The 22685-nt window shown below is 41.0% G+C and overlaps 1 protein-coding gene across 2 annotated transcripts; it reads right to left on the minus strand.

The window, feature by feature from the left end:
- Window positions 1–2183: 2183 nt before the first annotated feature.
- Window positions 2184–21754, minus strand: slc6a5 (solute carrier family 6 member 5). Of its 2 annotated transcripts, XM_073464404.1 has the most exons (16): window positions 21431–21754; window positions 21252–21400; window positions 19392–19537; window positions 18778–18909; window positions 18486–18659; window positions 16829–16979; window positions 15925–16057; window positions 13437–13571; window positions 13235–13338; window positions 11704–11828; window positions 11401–11513; window positions 8125–8256; window positions 7640–7739; window positions 6401–6501; window positions 4656–4823; window positions 2184–2367 (listed from the first exon to the last, which is right to left on the minus strand). In XM_073464404.1, the coding sequence occupies exons 1-16, from the start codon at window positions 21752–21754 to the stop codon at window positions 2212–2214; spliced, it is 2343 nt and encodes a 780-aa protein (XP_073320505.1). In that variant the 3' UTR covers window positions 2184–2211. The 2 variants fall into 2 exon arrangements, with proteins under 2 accessions (XP_073320505.1, XP_073320503.1); XM_073464402.1 differs by having other exon boundaries at window positions 19392–19539; window positions 21272–21754.
- Between the last annotated feature and the right edge of the window lie 931 nt (window positions 21755–22685).

Consider the following 22685-nt stretch of genomic DNA (forward strand, 5'->3'; position numbering starts at 1 on the left):
CAGTTGGACGCCTGCTGAGCTGCAACCACACTGTTCTTTCACACTGCTGCAGTGCAACATGTGAAGGGAACTTTTACGCCCTCGGAAACACCCTCACAGTTGTTCACTTGGGCTAATGATGTCTTGCCAGCACAACTTAAAGGGAAATAATGAATGACATGAGCAAGGCAACCAAAAACTAAATTTTCTGCCAGTGCAAATAAAATTGATCAGTGTATTGACGGTCAACAAACTGGCTCGAGAGGCAATTAAATCTCACGGCATTCGAATTTAGATTTTTTAAATTTATCTCAACTTATTGTTGTTTTTCCATCTAGCTACTTTATAATGAAAAGCAAGATATTTGATTTCACACTGCACATAGTTGGTGAAAACAGGTTAAGTCACTTGTACGTCCTGTATTATCAATGCAAGGCGCATTTAAGCAACAGCAAGCAGAATGCAAAGCGATGCTGCATCGAGGTCATCAGGAAGTAGTTTTGTGATTCTGACCCTTTGCAACACACTTCCACACTGCTTCCAATATAGTTTTAGCATTAAGATGGCTCTATTCTCTGTTTTCCTATGCACTGAATGCTGTTATTCCTACAACTACCGGAGTAGTCTGATGGAATCGAGTATACCTGAGACCCTGTTTTTCATGAGAACACACAGAGAAGCAAGAGGCATAAGTCTGAAATGGCAAAGAGGTCTCCGGAGCTCTACCACAAACATCAAGAGACAAAGTACACTTCCAGGAGAGAAGGAGTCCATTTTCTAGTCTAATCTTCATCTACTCACGCATAGCAGCTGCTCCTAACATTGTGAGGACGCGACAACACACACACCTACGACTTGTAGATTTTTTTTTGTACACTTTGTACAAGATATTACACAGCTAGCAAGAGAAATGTGTTCAGAGACAAGAAAACACTCACACACACACACACTCAATCTCTATCTCTTGCTAGCTCTCTTCTCTGCTGGAGGCTTTACATATATTACTGTATATGTATATATATATATAAATATATTTTATACTGTTATTCTAATGATGTGATGCACATTATTAAGATGGCTTTCACAGAGGGCTTGACAAGTTCACAACACATACAGTAATAAATGCACCATCTAAAATATATGCACAGGGTGGCTATCAGGTCAGGTTCTCGGGGCTTAAAAAGGTTAAATGGCCACGTTATCACCTACTAAAGGAAGGAGAGACTACTCTAGTGGTTTGCTACGTTAGGAGTGTGCTACTTTACATTATAGGATAATACAATAGAGGAGAAGAGGAATATGACTTAATAAATAGGCAAAGAGGGCATCGCAGATGGTCCCTCGGATTCAGAGAGAAAAAAGGCCGAAGCTTCTATCATACTGCAGAGTCGTCCAGGCCGAAGTGTATCTACTGGAAGTTGTAATCAGGATGCATTTGCTACTCTACTGGGACGTAGGAGGCACAAATTGCAGATCTTGTAATCTATTTTTGACAAAGCAAGAGCGACTGAGCAATAGTTAGTGTGAATATACATATATACTGCTGGATAGGAACAAAATGTGATACCAGTGCATACTGTGATTTCTTTTTTTACACAGGCAATTGATATTATTTGTATTGCAGATGGAATTTTGTACACAGATGGAACAAAACACAGATCCCCGTCGAGCTCGTTGAACCGTTGTTTCTCTGTCCTTCAATTTTCTTTTTGTTTTTCTTGTCTGCTTGCACCGAGATGATTTATTATCTCTACACACATATATGATGGCACGCACACACACATACACACTCACATACAGAAACACACATACACACACACGACTCCATAGGGAGCAGCTACGGTGAGTCTAATATTGCAAGTGCAGTCTGAGCTGTGTCATTTTATGACACAATTTTTCTCTTGGAATAAAGATCCCTGGGAAGGGTTCTGGAGTAATCAGTGGTCATGTGTGGGAGGCAATGATAGCCCATTTACTGAAGCAGCAGTGGAGGAGTAGACTCCACCTGGGCAGCCACTCCTCCCTGACAGAAGAGAGGAAGTGGTGAGGAAGAAGAGAAGGGAGGGAGAGGGAGCCTGTTTCCACATCCACGATACAGGGAGGAAGACAGCAAGCAAAGAGGGGCAAGTAGAGGAAAGAGAGAGAGGAGGAGGGAGAAGAAGAGGTGGTGGTCGCCCCCCATCCCGGTGCCCCCTGCAGGCGTTGGTGGATGCGGTGCTGCCGGGGTGGCTGCTACTGGTAGGAGCCAAGCTGGAAGTCCTTGGGGGGCAATTTGAGGCCCAGGGAGTTGGTTCCCAGGGGGTCAATCATGTTCTTGTAGCGTTCTCCACGGTGCTTCATTAGGAAAGGACCCCAGTCGGGCTGAGGGGAGCAGACCAACTTCAGACGCTGCAAGAGGAGAGGCAGCACAAAGAGACTTTATACAGGCAGAGAAGATACATCAAGTCCTGTCTCTAGTGGGGGATGGGGAACAGAACTGTATTCTCTAACAGGGGCTTGCTTTTACAGCTCCTATATGTAGAATTTTTATTGATGTGCATTTTTGTCTGCCACAGTAGGTTTTCTGATAATGCCACTATGTCTCATCTGAATTTAAGAAAGGGGGTTTACGCAATTGAAGATATTGCGCAGACCCTCATCAGAAATCCAGGTGGAAGTTGATGAAAACAACCTGTATGAGAAACATGTATTTGCATTTGGACTGTATTCATAGAGCACTTTTATCCAAAGCACTTTATAGTGAGCCTCTCATTCCCCCAAACACACACACATACTCACACACTCAATGCTCAATGTCTTGCTCAAGGACACCTGGACTTCTGTTTGGTTTGTTCATATTTACTAGCAGACTAGCTTCAAATAACAAATGTATTGTCTGAAATTGTATAGCTGAAGCTAATGCAGCTCAGTCACCAGAATGACATGTTGGCATTTTACCTTTCTGCAAACCACTGAGTTGTTTAACTTTGTAAGATTCGTATGTATCAATAGTTCTACAATATTACATTTGGATTACATGTACATTAGCTGACTTTCATGTCAGGAGGGGGAGGGGCTGGTGGTGCATGACAGCTGGGCCAGACAGCTGCTGTTTCAGTTCAGTTCAGTTCATTATCTACCGCTTTTTCCGTGAGGGTCGCGGAGATGTTGCCGCTTTATCGCCCCTTTCAGGGGATTGCGGGTTGCGGGTTACTGGGGCCAAATCCAGTTCACATAGGGCGGAGGCCAGGGTATATCCCTGGAGGAGTCGCCAGCTCATCGCAGGGCCCTCTGACGGCAGAGGCTGCCACACAAGGTGCCAACTGCGCGCCAGGAGCAGTTTTGGGGTTCAGTATCTTGCTCAAGGATACTTCTGCATGTAGCTCAGTTCCGCCCAGGGGAGCCGGGGTTTGAACCAGCGACCTTCTGGTCACTGGTCACCTGCTCTACCCACTGAGCTACAGCCGCCCCCACTGAGCTACAGCCGCTGCTGTTTCAACATTGTTTTAATTTTGGCCTTTTTCATGGCTTTATTGGACAGGACAGCTTGAAGTGTAACAGTAAATAGGGATGAGAGAAGGGGTATGACATGCAGCAAAGGGCCACAGGCTGGATTCCTCGGCCGTTTTGATGAGAACACAGCCTCTATACACGGGGGGCACCCCACAGCGAAGCGTGAAGCCATTGGATACTTTTTACAAGATGTCGGCCCATTTTCCAGAATGTTTGTGATCACAAAACCAGGTGATCTTTTTCAAACACTGACTGGTTTTTGTGCCCAAATCTAACCAAACCATAAGCATAGTACTGTCACAACATAACCTTGAAAACTAAACATCCATTAACTGCAGGGTTGAAGGTTTGATCCCAGGCACCTTCTGTCCTCATGTCCGCATTCTGAACCACACTCTGACAACCCCAGCTCCTCCTGATGGCAAGGCCATTGCCTTGAATGGCATCATTGTGAGAATGTCTGTAGGTGTTGCACATTGTAGCACTTCTACACCAAAGCCATATCTGTTGTGAATGTACATTGTCAATGTCAAACTGTACATTATTCAGCATTTCCATCATGATTATGATTGTATACATGGCATTTTGATTTTACTGATATGCCTGTTTGTATTCTGATCACTGCTAAGAACTTTTTTAGCCCATTATTTCTTACCTTGTCAGTTTGTCTGCCGTAATGGGTTATGTCTACTCTTGAGACACTGTGATGATGTAAACACTGATTTGAAAAATCAATTTAACAAAAAAGTTATTTTAAAACTTCATTAAAACTGTAAAAAATGTGGAGTGTTTGAAATTGTTTTTGCATCAGTACCATTCAATATTAACAAGTGTGAATGAAAACTATGATGATTTTGTATTACAGTCAAGCAAAGAAAAGAAATTAAGATGTGGAGCTGGATGATGATCTGTGATTGAGTCTGCTGTCAGAGCTGCTGAGGGAGCAGAGACGTGAGGAGAGAAAGTCATCCATTAATCTGAGTATTTAAAAGAGACCCGCCGGACCCCCAGAAAAATGTCCAAATTAATACTCAGCCCGCAGTCCGCCTCTGCCTGCTAATGAGCAACGGATGAGGCTATTGATTTCTCCGACAGTGTGTGTGTGGGATGGTGAGTGTGTGCGAAGCAGACAGAAACAAAACATACGTGACAATGTCTCGTCACGGCTTTGTCTCAATTATTACCTCACTTATGGTGCCGGGCGCGAGGTGCATCTTAATGAGGAACATGATGGGGATCCAGATGACGGAGCAGATGACCATGAGCCAGCCCATAACCATGGACCAGGTGGGGTAGGTGTAGTCCTCGTAAGTCATCACCTTCCACTGGTAAAGACTCAGTCCCAGGATGCCCTGCACAGACCAGTGAATCAAGCAAATGTAGGTCTCTGTTACCTTCAAGAACTACTGATGCAGTGTCCAGTGTTTCCTTTGGCCGCAAGTATAAGGCTATGAGTTCACTTAAAAAGTAATCTATTATGAACTGATTTGCCTTATCTGCATCTCTCAAATGCAAGTCCTTATTAGTTGTGTTTCCATCCATCATACATTTTAACAGAATGCCCAGAAGCTTTAAAAAGGGTGTAAATAACATCTTTTGAAATCAATTTTGAATCTCAGGATTCTGGAGACTTGGATTATACCAGACACGGAGCTATTTTATTTTTATTTTTGGTTGTTTTATTATAACAAGTCCCCATCTACTTCAGTTGTTTAGGAGAATGCTGCCGCGCTGTTTTGCTGTGAAGCTCCAGAAATGTTTTGTAGATACGAAATTTTCCTTCGTCGAAATTTCATCTGACTTTCCATCAGCATGAGAGTGAATTTTAATTTTTGTATTGACTGTTCCTTTAACTCTTTTTTAATTTTTCTTAAAGGCATTACCAAAGTTAAGCAAGCATATTAACTTATTTGAAAAATTGAGGACATTTTTTTTCTTTTGCTGTTTCTATTGACCATTTCTTTTGCAATACTACAAAAATGTGTATAAAAGTGAGGAAACACCTCACTTATGGTGCCACCATGTTTGTTTTTAATAATGCCACCAATGTTTGTTTTTAGGCTGCTGTGCCTTGATGTTGCTCAACTGTGTAATGCTTTTCTGCACCAAACGAGGACTGGACAGTAGATCTCTTCCCAATTAACTGCACTGAACTGGGGACACATGGCTTCAGCTGGGTCCTCTGTTCCATATAAAGAAGAGGATGGATGACAAAAATGGGATCATCCTTTTTACTATAAGCAGCCGGTACAAAAAAGGGACAGAGGTGAACAAATTCTACCTCCTCTACAGCAAAGTTGGCTGAGAAGGATTAGAATAAGACGAAGGAAAGGAAGACAAACAGAAAAAGGAAGGCAGACAGAAATAGATTAGCCTGAGGTTGTGCATCAATGAGCTCCCGGAGGAAATGTGATCTCCCTCGAGAGCAGCAGGATGACCAGCCGGCCAGACTGCTGCTCCATTTGTCATCGTCACCTCTGCTTTGGAGCTACAGTGGTTTCCAGTACAATTACTAACGTTAATGCTGGCCAGTGTCCAACACTGACATGCTGGTAAACGCTGTGCATTCGAATTTACAGCTTTACAACATACACAAATAAGTGGCCATTTTTATAGGAAGTGTGCTGTGGAAATAAATGTATATGTGTGTCTGCAGCAGCCTAACTGACGTCATGCTTTTTGCCATTTACCATTCTGAAAAACACAAACAACTTGAGACTCGGTGACATGACAGGAATTAGAAGGAAGAAATAATTTTCGATTTCAGCGTAACAAGAGCAATTTCTCCCCTGTTCCCTTCCAACTGCAAATCAATGAACTTGAAAGGCGGCAGCGGAGATGGAAACATTTTAAGCTGCACATGCCAATGTGTGTCTGCGTGAGTGTGTGCGTGAGAGAGAGAGAATGAGAAGAGCAAAAACAAATATACCGTCAGGATGGTTGGAGTCACAAAGGCCCAGCAGATTCTCCAGAATCGGTTTGGCTGGAAACCAATCATCATTTCAATGTCCTCGCAAAACCTCTGCAGACCTGCAGCGAGAAAAAAGAAAAGGCAAGAGAAATGAAATAAAAGAAGAGAAATGGAAGAAAGTCAGGAAGAGGAGACACAGAGGGTGACTTGGGTTTAATAAGATCTGTTAAAAAAAGGACCAAATTCAATCCATCCTTATGTGTGTGTGTCTGTGTGTGTGTGTTTGAAAGGAAGAGAGAGGGTATCGGTTTCTGTCGTCCCTGGGATAAAGTGAGGGAGCAGATGGCTTCATTCGTCCGCCTTTATTGACGGATAACAGTGAGTGACATGAAGAGGTCGAGTCTCACAATCATTTCAATATGTCACCTGTGCTGATGCTCTGACAAACTAGAGGAGAGGGTTTGCTTTGCTCCTTGGTAACAGCCTTCTGACACACACCTGAGCTCCCTGCCTGTGTGTGTGTGTGTGTGTGTGTGTGTGTGTGTGTGTGTGTGACTTGTACATTACAACAGAGACACCTAGTGGTCATTGCTAGAATAACATGCTGCACACAGCAGAGAGTGGAGAAAACGTTACTGTCCAACATAAAGGACTTTTGGATGATCAGCTCAATATTTTAGGTGCTTCAAAGGTTTTTCGTTTTGTTTTTTAGATTTAACAATTTTGTTTCAGAACAGAAATGTCTCTTAAACATTAACATTTAAAGGATCTGAGGTTAAGGAAAAAAAGGTAAAAAAGTTTCAACCAGAGAGGGCAGTGAAATGCTGCTTTCCAGTCCTGATATAAAACAAGAATTTTCAGCCAGCTTTGTATCACTACGACTGTTTTGTGACCGTTTTGCGATCGTTTGGCGACACTGTCTTGTTTCACTGATGTCTCAGAAAAAGCAGCACAGTTTTTCCCATTAAGATGGTAAAAGAGACAATGATGAGTGAGTAGGCTATGCTATTTTGTAAGACCATCATCTAATTAGGCTGTCATTTTTAATATACTCTTGAAGTAGACCGATGTTGGAAAATTAGGTGGACCATGAAGTCTTTTTTTATCGGTTAGGCCCTTTGTCTGAAAAGGTTTGAGAAACACTGGTGTAGTTAGATGTAACTAACATTGCGGCCTCTAGTGGCCACCAGCATAGCTTTAGACTTTGAGTCTTGTTGGTCAAAGGTCATGAGATAAAACAGGATGAGCTGTACTCACCATAGAGGTAGGAAATCCCCACCAGCTCAAAGATAGCAATGATGACCAAAGAGTAGGAGGCTGCGAACGTGTCGACCAGCTGCAGCATGAACATCCCACTCTGTCATAAACACACACACACATAGAGAAACTCAATACTACAACAAAATTCAAAGCTTTGCCCTATTCCCTCATGTTGTTCCACCTCTGACTTGTCCGTGGTCTTAACTTTGACAGTGACTTGTACCGGATCATAAGAAGTGAAATGTATGAATCCTACTTTAGGCTGGATTTTGCCCTCTGAAGCTGTCTGGGGGGATTTTAATAAGACTCAGTTTCTCTTGTTACGCTCACTGAGCCGGTCCTCTGAAGGCCGCGACTGCACTTTACATGCAGAAATCTGTCGGCTTATTCAAAGAACGAGTCGCAGGGTGCTGCGAGAATGCCTGAGTGTCAACCGCAGAGTGCACATACAGCAGATGTGTGTCTTTGTGTCCGTGGCGTACCTCTGTGATCATGGGAAATCCCAAGATGAAGAAGCAGGCGCAGCAGACCAGGGTGAAGAGCGGTTTGTGTTTCCTCAAGTATTTGGGGAACTCGTCCGACACGGAGGTCACGATGGTCTCAATGGTGGCAAACTGGAATAGAGATGAGTCGAAGAAAGGAGGGGGTGAATGTAAAGAGAGGGGAGGGGAGACGGGGTGGAGATAGATTTTTTTTCTGTTTAATCACATGTATGATTAAAGGTATTTAATTAAGACATTACTCAACTTGATTTTGCCTGAAAAATCCCATTTTTCAAGGTTAACACAAAACTCAGCATGACTCTGGAAGGCAGATCCTGACTGTCTCCACCAAAGAATTACTGAAAATTTTCCAATCAGGCGAGATTGCAGCAGCTTTTTAGCTGAAAAGCCTCCAGTCAGCAGGTTTACCTCATTTAAATCAGAGCAGCTGCTGCTGTCAGAATTTGGTGTTGTTGTTGTTCATCTTCAATTCGTCCAATAAACACATTTTTACTGTAATTTCATTTATTTCCAAAACAAATCAACTACATTATCCTAATCCTGAGCAGGAGCAGGTTTGTAAACAAATAACTATTAAGGATTTAGATGACAATGAAGAGATCTGACAGGTGGAGTCTGTCTGGAGATTAGAAAATGTAACATGATGGTAAAAAGGGGTCCAGAACCCCAGAGGACAGCGGTGGATGAAAATACAAACAGGCAAAATGAGGGAGGTTGGTATTGTGTGTGTGTATTTGTGTGCGTGCTGCAGAAACACATTGGTGCTGAGCTATCTGCCACTTCTCCGGTCCTCTCCTTCCTCCTGAGCTCCCAAAACTAATTTCCCGTCAACATCCCAAGCCTATTACCGCCAAGCTGCTCTCTACAACAAAGCCACCAGCCCTCTCCTCGGAGGCGCCGCTGCCAAGGCAAAGTAACATCATCATTTACTGTTACTGTTGACTTGTGTCTTAATGTGCTACTGTGCCCTCTGCTCCTCCACTAGGCTCAGAAGCATCACAGTGCACTTGAAGGAGTTGGTGTTTTAGCCTGAATTGTTTGCACAGGATTGTTGCTCGAAGGTGCTGGGGACTTTGAAAACATCCCGGAGACTTCAGTGTTTGTTCACTGAAGTTACATGAGGAATGAATCAGTGCAGGAACTGACACAATTAGTTTTGTAACTTTAAAGTGTAGTGGTGCATGGGTTGCTCTGAAAAGGGGTCTCTTTAAAGCTGTTTTAGCTGATTGTTTTGTCACCTTGAGGGCATCAAAGAAAGCTATAAACACAATATTGGCATGTGATAAAGTTATAAAAGAAAATGTATTCACAAAAAATAGCTGAATTATACATCCAGCAGACACAGAGCACCATTATCACTCATTTTATTGTTGTGGTGACTTGATAAATGTATCTCTCTTATCAACTCTTTAAAAAAATATCTTTAGCTGCTAAATGCTCCAAGTTATTCACTAGCTAGGTTGCAACTTTGTCTGTTTGGTAGAGAGTAAGAGTTTTTTTGCTGAATAGAGCCCACATGCTGCTGGAAACAAGGTTTACAAGGAGGTAAAACTTGTAAATTTTCTTTTCTTAAATCACATTACATGAACTCATCTGATTCCTTGTCAATATAAAAATATACATTAGAGCAGCTTTAATAGTGTATAAAATGATGGTTTGCTAAATATTTTTCTTAGAAAATAAGATTCAAATAAGTGTTTTTGTCTTTAAAAGTAGTCTAGTGTGGTACAGAACTAAAATTTAAAAGGAATATATTTGTGGTTCCATTTTAAAATGCAAATATTAATATTCATTTAAATGCAAATGCCATCAATCAATTTATATTCTATTCTATCTATCTATTATAATTAAAGACTGTAAAAGTCTATACATATTATAGTGGCACAATTAAGCCTCCTTGAAACCAAAGAAAGATGAAGTGTTTAGTTGATGAATGTAGGCCAACCTTACATAAATGTAATGTACTTTAATTGTACTTAAACTTAGATTTACTTCAGTCGTGTTGTTCCATAACTTTAAGGTCAACTTAATTTCACTCACTCTAATCACACAGACCCCCCTCTGCTCAAGCACCCGAGAGTTTGAGCACTTCAGCTGAAATCAGTCACAGTGGGTGGTGTGTATGGGTAATTATGCTAATTAGGTCAATGTGTGCAGCATTTATACCTAGCTGGATGGCGCTACCAAAGTTCAGTGTTTACTTTGGAGCAAACAAAAGTCAAGAAACTCTAATTATGACATAACATCTGCTGATGTTGTGAAAATTCTAGATCTTTACCAACAGAAACTCACAAATTTTCTCACAAACCAACATAGAATTTACAAATATGATTTTAGAAATGCAAACTAAACACTGCAGTCACTATGAATTTACTGACTATATTCATTTACTTTGATCAAAAAAATACCCTGATAAAGACTCTGTACACTAACTGCCCACCACCAGACAACAGATAGACAAAGTTAGCAATTAGCTGGTGAAGTATTTGCAACAAAGCAATAGCAGCTAAAGAGCCAGGCACTTTTTCAGGAGTTAGTAAAGAACAAAGCAGACCTAAACTGAAAGTGAATGACAGATACCTGACTCCAACAGGATTATAGTGTTGCTCTCAGTCTGTTGGATGTGGGTTGGAAAAGGCATAGTCGAGTTCTTCTGCCTCCAAGTGGCCAAAAAAATCAGATTTTCGGGAACAAGTTTGTTCTCTTGTCTTGCCCAGATTCAGATGAAGATTGATATAATTTTCATCTCTGTGTATCCTCTACAGTGGTAGATCCACAAGGTGTTTAGCCTAGTTTAGGAACAAAGACTAGGAGCAGGAGGTAGGCTACCACTAACCTAGCTCCATCAAAAAATACACATAAATACATCTTCCAACAACTGTTGTTGTACCTGTACTTTTTGGTTCTTTTAACATGTGTTCAGGGAAGACATTGTGAATTTAGGCACAGTAAATGAGTTCACAGTTTCCTTTGCCTCCAGTCTTTGTGCTAAATTAAATTAATCTCATCCTGGATTTATTATACTTTCTCTTTGTAATCTGGCTCAGTGAGTTTTTCCGTACAAATGTAATTCCTAATTCTCAGGTTGTGTCTTTAAACGTGGCAATTAAAAGAAGTATAGAACTGAACTGTTTTCCATACTCTCAAAGATTTTCCTCATCTTTATTATGAGGAAATATGAGCCACAAGTATAGACAAACAACAAATACACACACACACACACACACACACACACACTAAAGGAACAGTGGTTACCATGGTATCCAGGCCAAGAGTCAGGAGCATGAGAAAGAAGATGATCGCCCAGAAAGGAGACAGGGGAAGTCTGGTCAGAGCCTCTGGATACACTACGAACGCTATGCCTGGGCCTGAAACACACACACACACACACACACACACACACACACACACACACACACACACACACACACACACACACACACAAAAATGAGCATACACACACCATCTCCACAGTAGATCAACCGATTAAACTTGTTCAGGTGTGTTTCAGTGAGCAGCGCCGCCCTGCTGCTGCTGCCTGCTGGCTTGGTATCTTACCTTCATCTGCCACCTTCTCTATCGGCACTTTCAACTCATGTGCCATGAAGCCAATGACTGAGAATATGACAAACCCGGCAAATATACTGGTGGCACTGTTTGTACATGTCACAATTATAGTATCCCTGCAGGGGGGGGAAGAGGACAGAGAGAAACGGAGGTTGAATAAGCAAATATCTGCTTTAGTGACTGAAACAATGCAGCAATATTCAAATCATGCTACATTTAACAAGTGATATAAAATTTGATAATGCTCTTTATTTGATACAGGATGTTGCTGTCTTGTGTACACACAGATAAGAGATGCAATGGCGCCATCTGCTGGCAGGAATACATTTCTGCAAATAGAGGGCTCTAAAAAGTGTTAGGCAGTTACAGAAGGTGTACACAAGGGGGTGCAGTGCTCTATATGATAAAATGTCTCTGTTAATTTGTCCTTGTCCAACAAATGGATTTCAGGTTATATTCCTGCAGGGTTGTTGTATGAGGCATGTGTGTAGGATATTTTAACTGAAGGTATTTTCATTGTAAAACACTTTCAGATTTTTTTTTTGTTTTTTTTTTAGTATTTAGAAAATTAAGAAAAAATACATCTTTTTCCTCTTAACTGTTGTGCTATTTATCCAGGTTGTTTTGGTGTGAGCTTCACACTTTTGGAGATATTTGCCGTAGAGTTGTCTGCAATCTCTTGAATGTATTGGAACTAGATGGCACTCAAACTACGTACAAAAAAATGCATTTGAAAAACTCAACAGCAATGTCTCTTTCCAGAAACCATGACCAGTTTACTCAAGATAATCCACAGACTTTGTTGTGAGCAGTTTCATGTAGGAACTATTTTCTTTATACGACAGCTACAGCTACACCTGCCTGATAACTAAGCTAGCTAATATTACCTCCTCGAGGAGGATGCCATGAGTAGATGCATGCTCCCTTGTGCGCTGTGATACAGAAAGAAAATAGTTCCTGTATGAAACTGCTTACACCAAGGTCTGTTGGTTTTCTTGAGTAACCGGGTCATGATTTCTGGAAAGAGATATTGCTGTTGACTTTTTCAAGTCTATTCTTTTGGCTCTTCGAGCACCACAAGTTGAGTGCCATCTAGTTTCATTATATAAGACAGGCACCTATACAGTAGATATTTTCAAAATCTGCAACTCACACCAGCAATCTGGATAGATTGTGTAACTGTGTGGCTGTGATCAGGGTCCTGGAAAAGAGAGGATCGCTTTTAGTGAATGAATCCTGAATTAATAAAGGTTAAAAAAAAAAAAAAAAAGATAAATAGCACTACAGGTAAGAGTAATAAAATACCTTCATATGTTTTATCTTAGTGAGAGTGTGATAAAGGAAATACATTTCACTGATTTTAAACACTGAGGGCAGATGCTTTAGGTGAGACAAAATAAAGGAAACACTGAACTGCTGGCTGCAAAGAGTACCATTTATTATTGACATTTCTATCAGACATACAGATACAGGGTCATGTATCTATGGTGCCAGAAGAATAGTTTACCTTTTGTGTGTTTACCTGTAGCAGTTATTGTGGAACTTATTGTAGGAGGAGAGAGTGATGAGGCCTCCCCAAGCAGCCGACAGAGAGAAAAAGATCTGAGTGGCTGCATCTTTCCACACCTGACATGGGAAAAGGGGAAGAGCTGCAGGTAAACAGCAGGAAAGGCCAAACGATGCAAAATACATCACGGTTGAATCAAGCAAGCGGTGCCAGGTACCTTTGCATCATTCAGTTTCTCCCACTTTGGTGTGATAAAGTAGAGGATGCCGTCAAAGGCACCGGGGAGGGTCACCCCTCTGATCAGCAAGATGACCAGCACCACGTAGGGAAATGTGGCTGTGAAATAAACCACCTAAGCAGGAAGGACACAAGAAAAAGAGACAATGGCACAAAAAATGTGATAGCTAATGATAATATTGCTTAAGAAATAAATAAAAGGTTCTTGAAAGGAGACTCCCCTTTTTCTTTAGATAGAGTCTGCATTTAGTGTATATTTCTCCTTTTCTGTAATGTAAAGTATATTTATTTTGACCTTTTTTACACTACACAGTAAAGTACAGTACTTTTAAAAGACCAGATCAATATTACAATATTAAGGTTGGTTTTATTTATGAATGTATTTGAGTTTTATTTGCTCTAAACAAGTGACTACAAGAAGATAAGTCAAGACAACATGTTTTTGATGGATTGTTGTCCAATGTCCATTGACTTAAACAAACAGCAACAGCCAGTAAGAGTTGTCAAAGCATTTCTGCTTTCTGCATCATAATGTAATAAGAAAAAATTAATTGATACATACACAAACCCTATAATTTCAAAAAATGACATGTGACAAAACATGTAAATCTTTTGGCGGGGTCTAAAGTGAAGTCTGAAGTCTCTAAAATGATACCACAGTGTATGTCACATCTATGTCCAGTGGAGGGCGTCATTATACAAGAATCCAATCTGAAGTCCTAAGTGCAATCGGAGTGATGTAAAATATTTCTCTCTGCATGTCCTCTTTCCTCAATCAAGGGAGGAAAATATCTCCAAAATGACCAGGTGAAACATATCTTGCAAAGGTCCAATTTTGAGTCATTTAATTCCGTGTTTCCTTATTCTCTTCCCTTCCAGCAAAAGTATACAATTATTGGATCTACTGTAGCATGAAGTGTATACCACAAGTCACAGCAATTGCATAATTGCTTTGGATAGATGCTGAAGGAGTGCAAAGGCAAGAACCCTTGCCCATATATCTTATATGAACGGTTATAAGTCTGTTAATTATCTGTGCTTTTGTACTGCTGCATTATGTGAGGGTTGTAGTAAAGAACATGGGTTGGAGAGATCAAATCTGAATCCAGAGAAGAACTTGCTTATTGAATCTGAAACATCTTTAATTCATTATCGATCTTATTTAATTTGTTTTTTTCTTAGCTCATAAAGAATTGAAAAGGTTGAACATATAATGCGCCCATTGATTTTAAGTAACAACAATGATAAATAACTTTGTAAGATATAAGAATAAAAATTCTAAGATTCAAAGAAACACAATTCTTACAGAAGCCCTAAAGGGCCATGCATTCATATATTTTATTTCCTCCAGTTTCCCGTGATAACGAGTTAATTTCATTTGTTTTCTTGAGATCTCGAGTTATTATCTCGAAATAACAACTGCTGTTTTCCCGAGCTAACGGGATAATTTTCACGAGATCTCGAGATAACGAAACTTTGTTTTCCCGAGATAACGATATAATTAATTTGAGATCTCGTCATTAACTACATAGTTGACCAGCTATGTAGTTAATGACGACATCAGGCTCACTTAGATTGAGCCGCAGATATAGCTGAAGCCTACCTAACCATCTTTTTAGATTACGCACACTAATGTGTATATTATCTGTAATAGCAAGGCATAATGCAATTTCAGCCTGTGTCAGGCCTTGATTGAAAAGATATGTGACGCTGTGATCAATATGCTCCTGGTCCTCTGACATTGCTACACTTAATGATGTTTCCTGCAATGATTTAATATACTACACTATCGTTTTGTTTTCTCAAGATCTCCAGAAAATTATCCCGTTATCTCGGGAAAACAAAGTTTCGTTATCTCAAGATCTCGAGAAAATTATCCCGTTATCTCGGGAAAACAAAGTTTCGTTATCTCGAGAAAATTATCCCGTTATCTCGGGAAAACAAAGTTTCGTTATCTCGAGATCTCGAGAAAATTATCCCGTTATCTCGGGAAAACGACAGTTGTTATTTCGAGATAATAACTCGAGATCTCAAGAAAACAAATTAAATTAACTCGTTATCATGGGAAAACGGAGGAAATAAAATGTATGAATGCATGGCCCTTTAGGGCTTCCATACAATTCAATAGACGGTATACACATATTACATATAAAAGACCAAATTCAAAGATTAAGGAATCTGGGCATTTTACTAACTTAGAGGCTGACAGACTATGAGAAACGAACATCAGGCAACAGCAAAGGCTGTGCATTTTCAACATGAGGTGATCCCTCGCTGACGTCCTGCAGTGCTCACTTCTTATATGTTACACATTTCATCACTAGGGGGCACTTTCATCACAGAATGGAAGGGAAGACGATGTCCTACTATAAAACTGAAGCCACAGTTTTTCGTTTACAGCTGACCAAAGGTGCAAACAGTAGCAGAGTTCAGAGGATTGATTTTCTGGAGTTTGTGTCTGTTGTTACCTTTCCTGATGACTTGATTCCTTTGGCTAAAGACAGGTAAACAATGATCCAGGCCAGGCACAGACAGCCTGCCAGAGGCCAGCGGATGTCTCCTGGATATTCAATTCCTTTAGAGATGTGCAACACGTTGTACCTGCAGGTGTGATTCAAACAGCAAAGCTCAGCCTGAACATTAATCTCAATAAACTAAAATACTCTCATTCATATAAATCTGTACATTACAAATTTTCATTTTATCAAAGCTCTTTTTCTATATTTTTGAGTCCTACTAGTCTCAATTTTCTCATGAGAAGGTCTGCCAGGACAGTAAGATTATTTCCAAATGTTTCCAACACAAATTAATTTGATTTATTTTATTTTATTTATCTCATAATTAATTTTTTCCTTGATTCTTTTGCAGATGATTGCCTTATTCTGTCTGAAGAGCTACCCATTTATTAAATGTGACTAAAACAAGTTGAATGTGTTTTTCATTTTGCACAAGAGCTGATGCACAAGAGCAGATTTTAAGATTGTTTTAAGAAAAGGAGTTTCTTTTCGAAAATGCATTTGCAGAACATCGTCAGTTGAAAATGTTGTAAAACTCCAGTTTTGGTGATTTTTCCACCCTTTCAAAAATCTACCAGCATTTTGTGCTTAACAAAGAAGATAAAATTGGAAACAAAAAAATATACATCATTACTCGTGCTTGTCAATCGTTTGATGATGCAAGAAGATGCAGTTTAAATGGCCCTAGAAAGTCAAACATCTGCATGAGAAGACAGAAAAATATCAGATTTTGTTTCTCATCTGTGGGCCGTAAAAAATAAAAATTGGACCTGTAAACCAAACTACACAGATCTCATTTTTGTTTCTATTAAGCTTAAATTCTACTTTAAATTGTTGTTTTTCATCATACACTCACTTGAAGTACTCCTCACTGGGGCTGACGTAGGTCTTGTTGCCATCCACAGTCATGTTTATCAGTTTGGTCAGGTTTCCCACAGCGTTTGCGGACAGACAGAAAGAGGAGTTCTTGATGGAGGTGATGTTTCTGTCCCGCAGGATGCATGAGTCTGTTCCAATCAGAAACCAACACACGTCAACTTGGAGAGACTGGCAGAGTGCTGCTGTGGGACAGAGCTTACTGTCCGCTCAGGGTAAAGTGGGCGTGAACAGATGGATCTGATTTGGAGATAGGATGACTAACAGGAGGCTGCTCTGGAGACTTCACTATCAGTGAGATCCAGCCGTGTCAAATTTAGATTTATCTTCTTTTTGAGACATAGCCAAATATGAATAACAGGAGTGATTACACTGAATATGTGCCTCCTTTTGGGAAAGGAAAGATAAGAAAACCTGTTTTGCTTTTGACTGCACAATGTTTCATGCTGACACATCAGAAAAAATGTGCGGACAAAATTGCTTCAGTGCTTTTTAAAAAATATGATATAAAGTGCAGATGTACAGTGTAGGTCTATTGAATTTCTTTCTCCAGATTCAAGACAAAATACAGACTGAAGCTTACTCAAAATAACTCTCTGCATACAATCTTGCACAAAACAATAACTCAACCACTCAAAGGTAGAGTTTTCTGTAACTAAATGGGGTTGAAAAATAACATAAACCATTTGATTTAATGCCATAACACCACAACATGTGTCCTCAAAAATTGCTCCTGTGATAAACATCTTTTTGACATAAATTATAAACTACAAATAATGTTTAAAATTTTGTGCAGGGCTATTGTAACCGATTATCAGGGTGTTCACATTACTTTGCCCACCCCTACTACATCTGATCATATGATGTAAACATATAAATACATATAAAAGGTTACAAATCCATCTAATATGTCTTACTTAATAAATTATTTCATTGTATTTCTTTACTTATTGACAATATTTCTCCTTGATCTGTTATTTTCCTCATAACCGAGTGAGAGAGTGGTCGAGAGACTACAGCGTTGAATGGGCCTGTAGTTCATGTGGCAGCCAGCAGGGGTCAGTCTCGGGCTCACTGCAGCACTGCAGCAGCTCAGACAGTACAGTAAATTTGTCAAGCAAGCAGTTTTTGTGCTGAATTCACAGAATCGCTGAAGGCAAATATTACACGAAACGAACGGAATTTCGATATTTACTCGACGCAGATCGACATCAGGCCCCTCCGTGGCCCTGCCCGCGCGTTTTCTCACAGTCAAAACACGATTTAATCTACAGTTTCATTAAAACATCAGACCAAGACAGACTGCCCCAGCTGCCTTAGAGCATAAAATCTGACATTATCACACACAAGAAGAATCGAAAATGTATAAAAAATGTTAGTTTCTGTCACACAGAGGGCCTCCTCACACTTTATTGGCCTGTAGCATTAAAAAGGATCACACAGATAAAGTGAAGTGCTCTGAATTTAAAGTGTTTTTGAGAGTGAGAACACCGCAGAGATCACAGGTCAGGATTCATTATACTGCAGGACACCTCAGCTGAGGGAGACGTGACGCATTGCGCATTGTGGAGAGAGGTGCTTTTGGTGTGTGTGTATATGTGTGTGTGCATGTGTGTGTGTGAAGGTGTGTGTCTTACCTAACAGCAGCATGTCTTTGTCCTTACATTCCACCGTGTTCCACTCATTCCTACAGTTAGCCCATGGCAGTGAGCCCTTCAACGAAGCGAACAGGTAGTACAGTGTCCAGCACATTATAATATTATAGTATATGGCTATCAAGACAGATATTATCAACATGGCAATCCCGCAACCTAAAATAAATAAATGAGACGAAATATATAAATTACTCTTAAGAAAAAGTACTCGTGATGACAAGAAATTAGTTTTTATTTTTGAATGTTTTCCTTCAGTTGATTCGTGGCAGTTTACCTTGCAGAGCTGGGATGCATTTCCACACTGACACGGGGCCCTGGCTGGCAAACTGGCCCAGGGACACCTCCAGGAGAAAGATTGGGATCCCGGCAATGCCCAACATTGTCAGGTAGGGGATCAAAAAAGCTCCTGCAAGGGAATTAAACATCAGGCTGCGGAGCGCAGAAAAGCCTGAAACTAACAGTTACATTTGATATGAATTAAATAGAAATAAAGGTAAGTGTAGCGTGCATATATTAATAATAATAATAATAATAATATGTTTATTTTCCTATTACTATTTATACTATTAATATTTCTAACAATGCAAAAACATTTCAGTGCATTTATTTTTATCTTTTTTTCGCTTTTATCTTTGCCAAAAAATATATATAAAATTCTCCCCTTTATAAGTTTTTTTTTAGTACATGTTTTTCGTCTGGGTAAAGGCCCACAAAGAAAACTAGAATACATATTGGAATGAACAAGTCAAGCATTAAAAGGCAATATAAGAAAATAAGAAATAAAAATAATAACGACTCGAAACGAGGCAAACTTCCATTTTCTGAACATGTTTTTCGTTTGTTTGTGTGGCGGGAATAAAACGCATTGTCCCAGAACTATTCTCTTACCTCCACCATTTTGGAAGGCGAGATAAGGGAACCTCCACACGTTTCCCAGTCCCACCGCATAGCCAACCATGGACAGAATAAAATCCAGTTTGTTGGACCAGTTTCCTCTGGCCTTATTCTCATCTCCCCCCTCGTCATCATCGTCACTCTAAGAGGGGGTAAAAAAAATGACATTCATCCATTTTCTAAAATAAGCAGCCTAATCACACCGGACTCCAAGTTCATAACCCATCACAAAAATAATAATACAAGCACAGAGTCTGGGCCTGATCTAATGACAGGGAGGATGTGAATGAGTGAACGATTGTGTTGTTTCGTTTTACTAGCATTTAGAAACCTTGAAGTATTATATTCGTTTAAGAATGAATCCTGTCAGAGAATTAGGGTTATCATTTTGCTCAACAAATATTAGGCTTATGGATTTCAGATGCTGGATTATCAGAGTTCAGCAGAAGCTTTTCATTTACAAGCCTGTAAAAAAACAACTCATCTTCAAATTCAGGCCCATTATTACAACCAAATTACATCTCAAACCCCTTTACTCTGATGGCCTACTGATAAAATGGCAGCAAATACTAACAGAAATGCGTAATTACAGCTGCACCGCAGGATCTGAGCAAATTCACAAAAGAAGCTGCATGAATATTCAGAGACAGACTCTGAACAACACCATGCATGGGAATGCGAGTATCTCTCTCTCTCTCTCTGTGTGTGTGTGTGTGTGTGTGTGTGTGTGTGTGTGTGTGTGTGTGTGTGTGTGTGTACGGAGGTGTGAGTGTGTGTGAGGGGTGGGGGTTCCCTCGCGGGGATTGGAAACAATCCGCAGTCTCATGTAGTACAGCGCTGCCTATCAGCCGGATAACACCTGGGCTTCTGGGCCGTACCAAGTGTGTCTGCGGGGAGCGAGGAACACCGAAAATAACGCGAGAGTATGATTCAATATTCGTTATCATTAATAATTTTAACATGTGGGCAAAGATCAAGCGAGAGAAAAATGGTTTATATTTACAAAAAAATAAAATAAAATAGAAGGCAAATAGTTTCGTCTAGGATTCATGTTCCCTCTCAGCTGACTGCTGTTCCGATAATTATAAATAATACCCCGCTTGGTTTCCTGGGAATCCAGCTGACACAGGCGGGTTTGAAAGTTCTGATGCTACATCAGATTGGTGCAGAGGGACCAGGACAGCGCGCTGCGCAGATAAGGGCCGCCAAATAGCTCAGGATCCACCCAGAGTGTCCTTACGTGCAATAATTCAGCCTTTGGGGTTTGACTATATAGCTTTTACCCATGATGGTCTGCTGCACAGCGTTAATTTAGCCGCAAATGCTTACAATAAATGAACCACTGTCACGTGGCTTCATGGAAATCGTAATACAAGAGATAATTGAACAGAGAAGTAACTATCCATATCAGTGAGGTAGCTGTCCCTTCAGATTTTTACATTACAAAACAATAAAAATTGAAACAGTAAACACAGGTCTATGTTCTGGCCTCTTAATGCTTGCTCCTCTTTAGTTTCTGTGTGCACAATCATCCACTGATTCAGCTCCAAACTTGTCGGGCTACAATGATACTATTTTTCAGCACATCTGTGCAGAAACAAACCTACAAAATCACATTTTCCTAAGAGATAAACACAACAGCTCAGTATCACAGACACTTTCACTCCATCACACATCAACAGCACTGATCTGCTAAAGCTCAGCATGGCGGTAGGTAAGAGCTCCCAGGGGTTTGCACCTTCCCTGTTAGGAGGCAGCAGGTTAATCCAGTCGGCTCTCTTATCAGCGGCACACGGACTCATCCACACCGCGCCGGCTCTGCTCTCAGAACCAGCCGCTCTCCGTTAAGGAAACGGTTCATTTAGCTGACTTACCCCCGTCACGGTGCCGGGCTGAACAGACGTGTTCCCATCTGTTCCCAGTATGATGGTGGTCTGGCTCATAGCCGTCCAGTTGCCCGCGGTGTTGTTCTGCTCTGCGGTGGCCCGGAGCGGGTCGCCGTACTGGGCGGACCCCCCGCGGGCCGAGCCGACGGAATCCTTCCTGAAGGCCGAGTTGACGACCACGGATCCAGGCACCGTCGGCGGGGTGTTTTTAAACGTCCCATACGCTTTATTGCTGTCCAGTTCTCCCGGTTTATTTTCCGTGGGACAAAAAGTTTTGCTCTCGTTGCACGGAGGCGGCGGCTGGGGCGCCGGGTGATGGTGAGGGGCGGGCGGCGGGCACGCAGCCGTGTTGTCCGGTTTGTTTGCTGTAAGTCCCGCAGCTCCGTCGGGCTGCTGCGTCGGGATGTAGCCGGTAGGAGCGCTGGCCGGCTGTTTGGCCATGTCTCTCTGGTCAGAGAAATCCTGGAACATGAGTGACAGATCAGCAAGACAAAAGAAAGCGTGAAGCTGTGAGGCTGCTACAGCCCATCTCTGCTCTGACACTAAAAATGCTTAATTCTCTTTCTGCAACGTTTTTCTGCAGCATGTTCTGGCTCTGGCTGCTCTATAGTTTCAGCTCACAGTCTACCGGGTGTGTTGGTGTGTGAGTGTGTGTGCGTGAGTGAGAGTGTGGGCTATGTGTGTTGGAGGGAGGGGGTTGCTTTGCTTCTCCAGTTCTCGCTTTCTGCAAGATTCTTTAATTTTACGCCCCATTTCCCCCTCATGTCATTCAGCCACACACATCCACTGATTTTTATGGGCAATAGACAAGCTGCTGCGGGTCTCTCGGTGGCTCTGCTCTCCCCGGCAGGCATGCAAGATCACCGGCGTTACAGTAGTGAGCGGACCCGGGGCGGCGGAATTACAAATGACTCCCTGAAATTTAGCTTTAAGGGGGGCGGGAGAGCAACCGGAAAAACTCGAATTTGCAACAAAAAACAAACAAACCAAAAGGTTATGTGGGTTTATTAAAAAAAAAGAGATAGCAATAACAATAAAAATAAACAATAATAAAAAACAATAACTGCACCTGGATGCAATCGCTTCTGTTTAAACAGACAACGAAAAATAGAATAAAAGAGGTCGATGGACAAAAATCTAACTTTCTCACTGATTTAAAGTTTAAAAGTAATAGAGTAAATAAATAAAAAGTCAGGGTTCAGTCTTACAAGAACAAAAACAGGCGGATTGCCGACAAAAAGAAGTGAAGAAAGTTTGTAATGTGGAGCCGCAGCTGCATTTCAGCACCACGGACAGCGCAACGTGCCAAACTGCTTTAAAAAAGTGTTGAATTAATACAAAAAAGGAAAAAAAGAAAACAGCAAAGAAAGACTTCCTAAGACAGAAGACGCTGCTATTCGAA

This window comes from Pagrus major, chromosome 4, assembly GCF_040436345.1.
Source record: "Pagrus major chromosome 4, Pma_NU_1.0".
In the NCBI taxonomy this organism is placed as follows: Eukaryota; Metazoa; Chordata; class Actinopteri; order Spariformes; family Sparidae; genus Pagrus; species Pagrus major.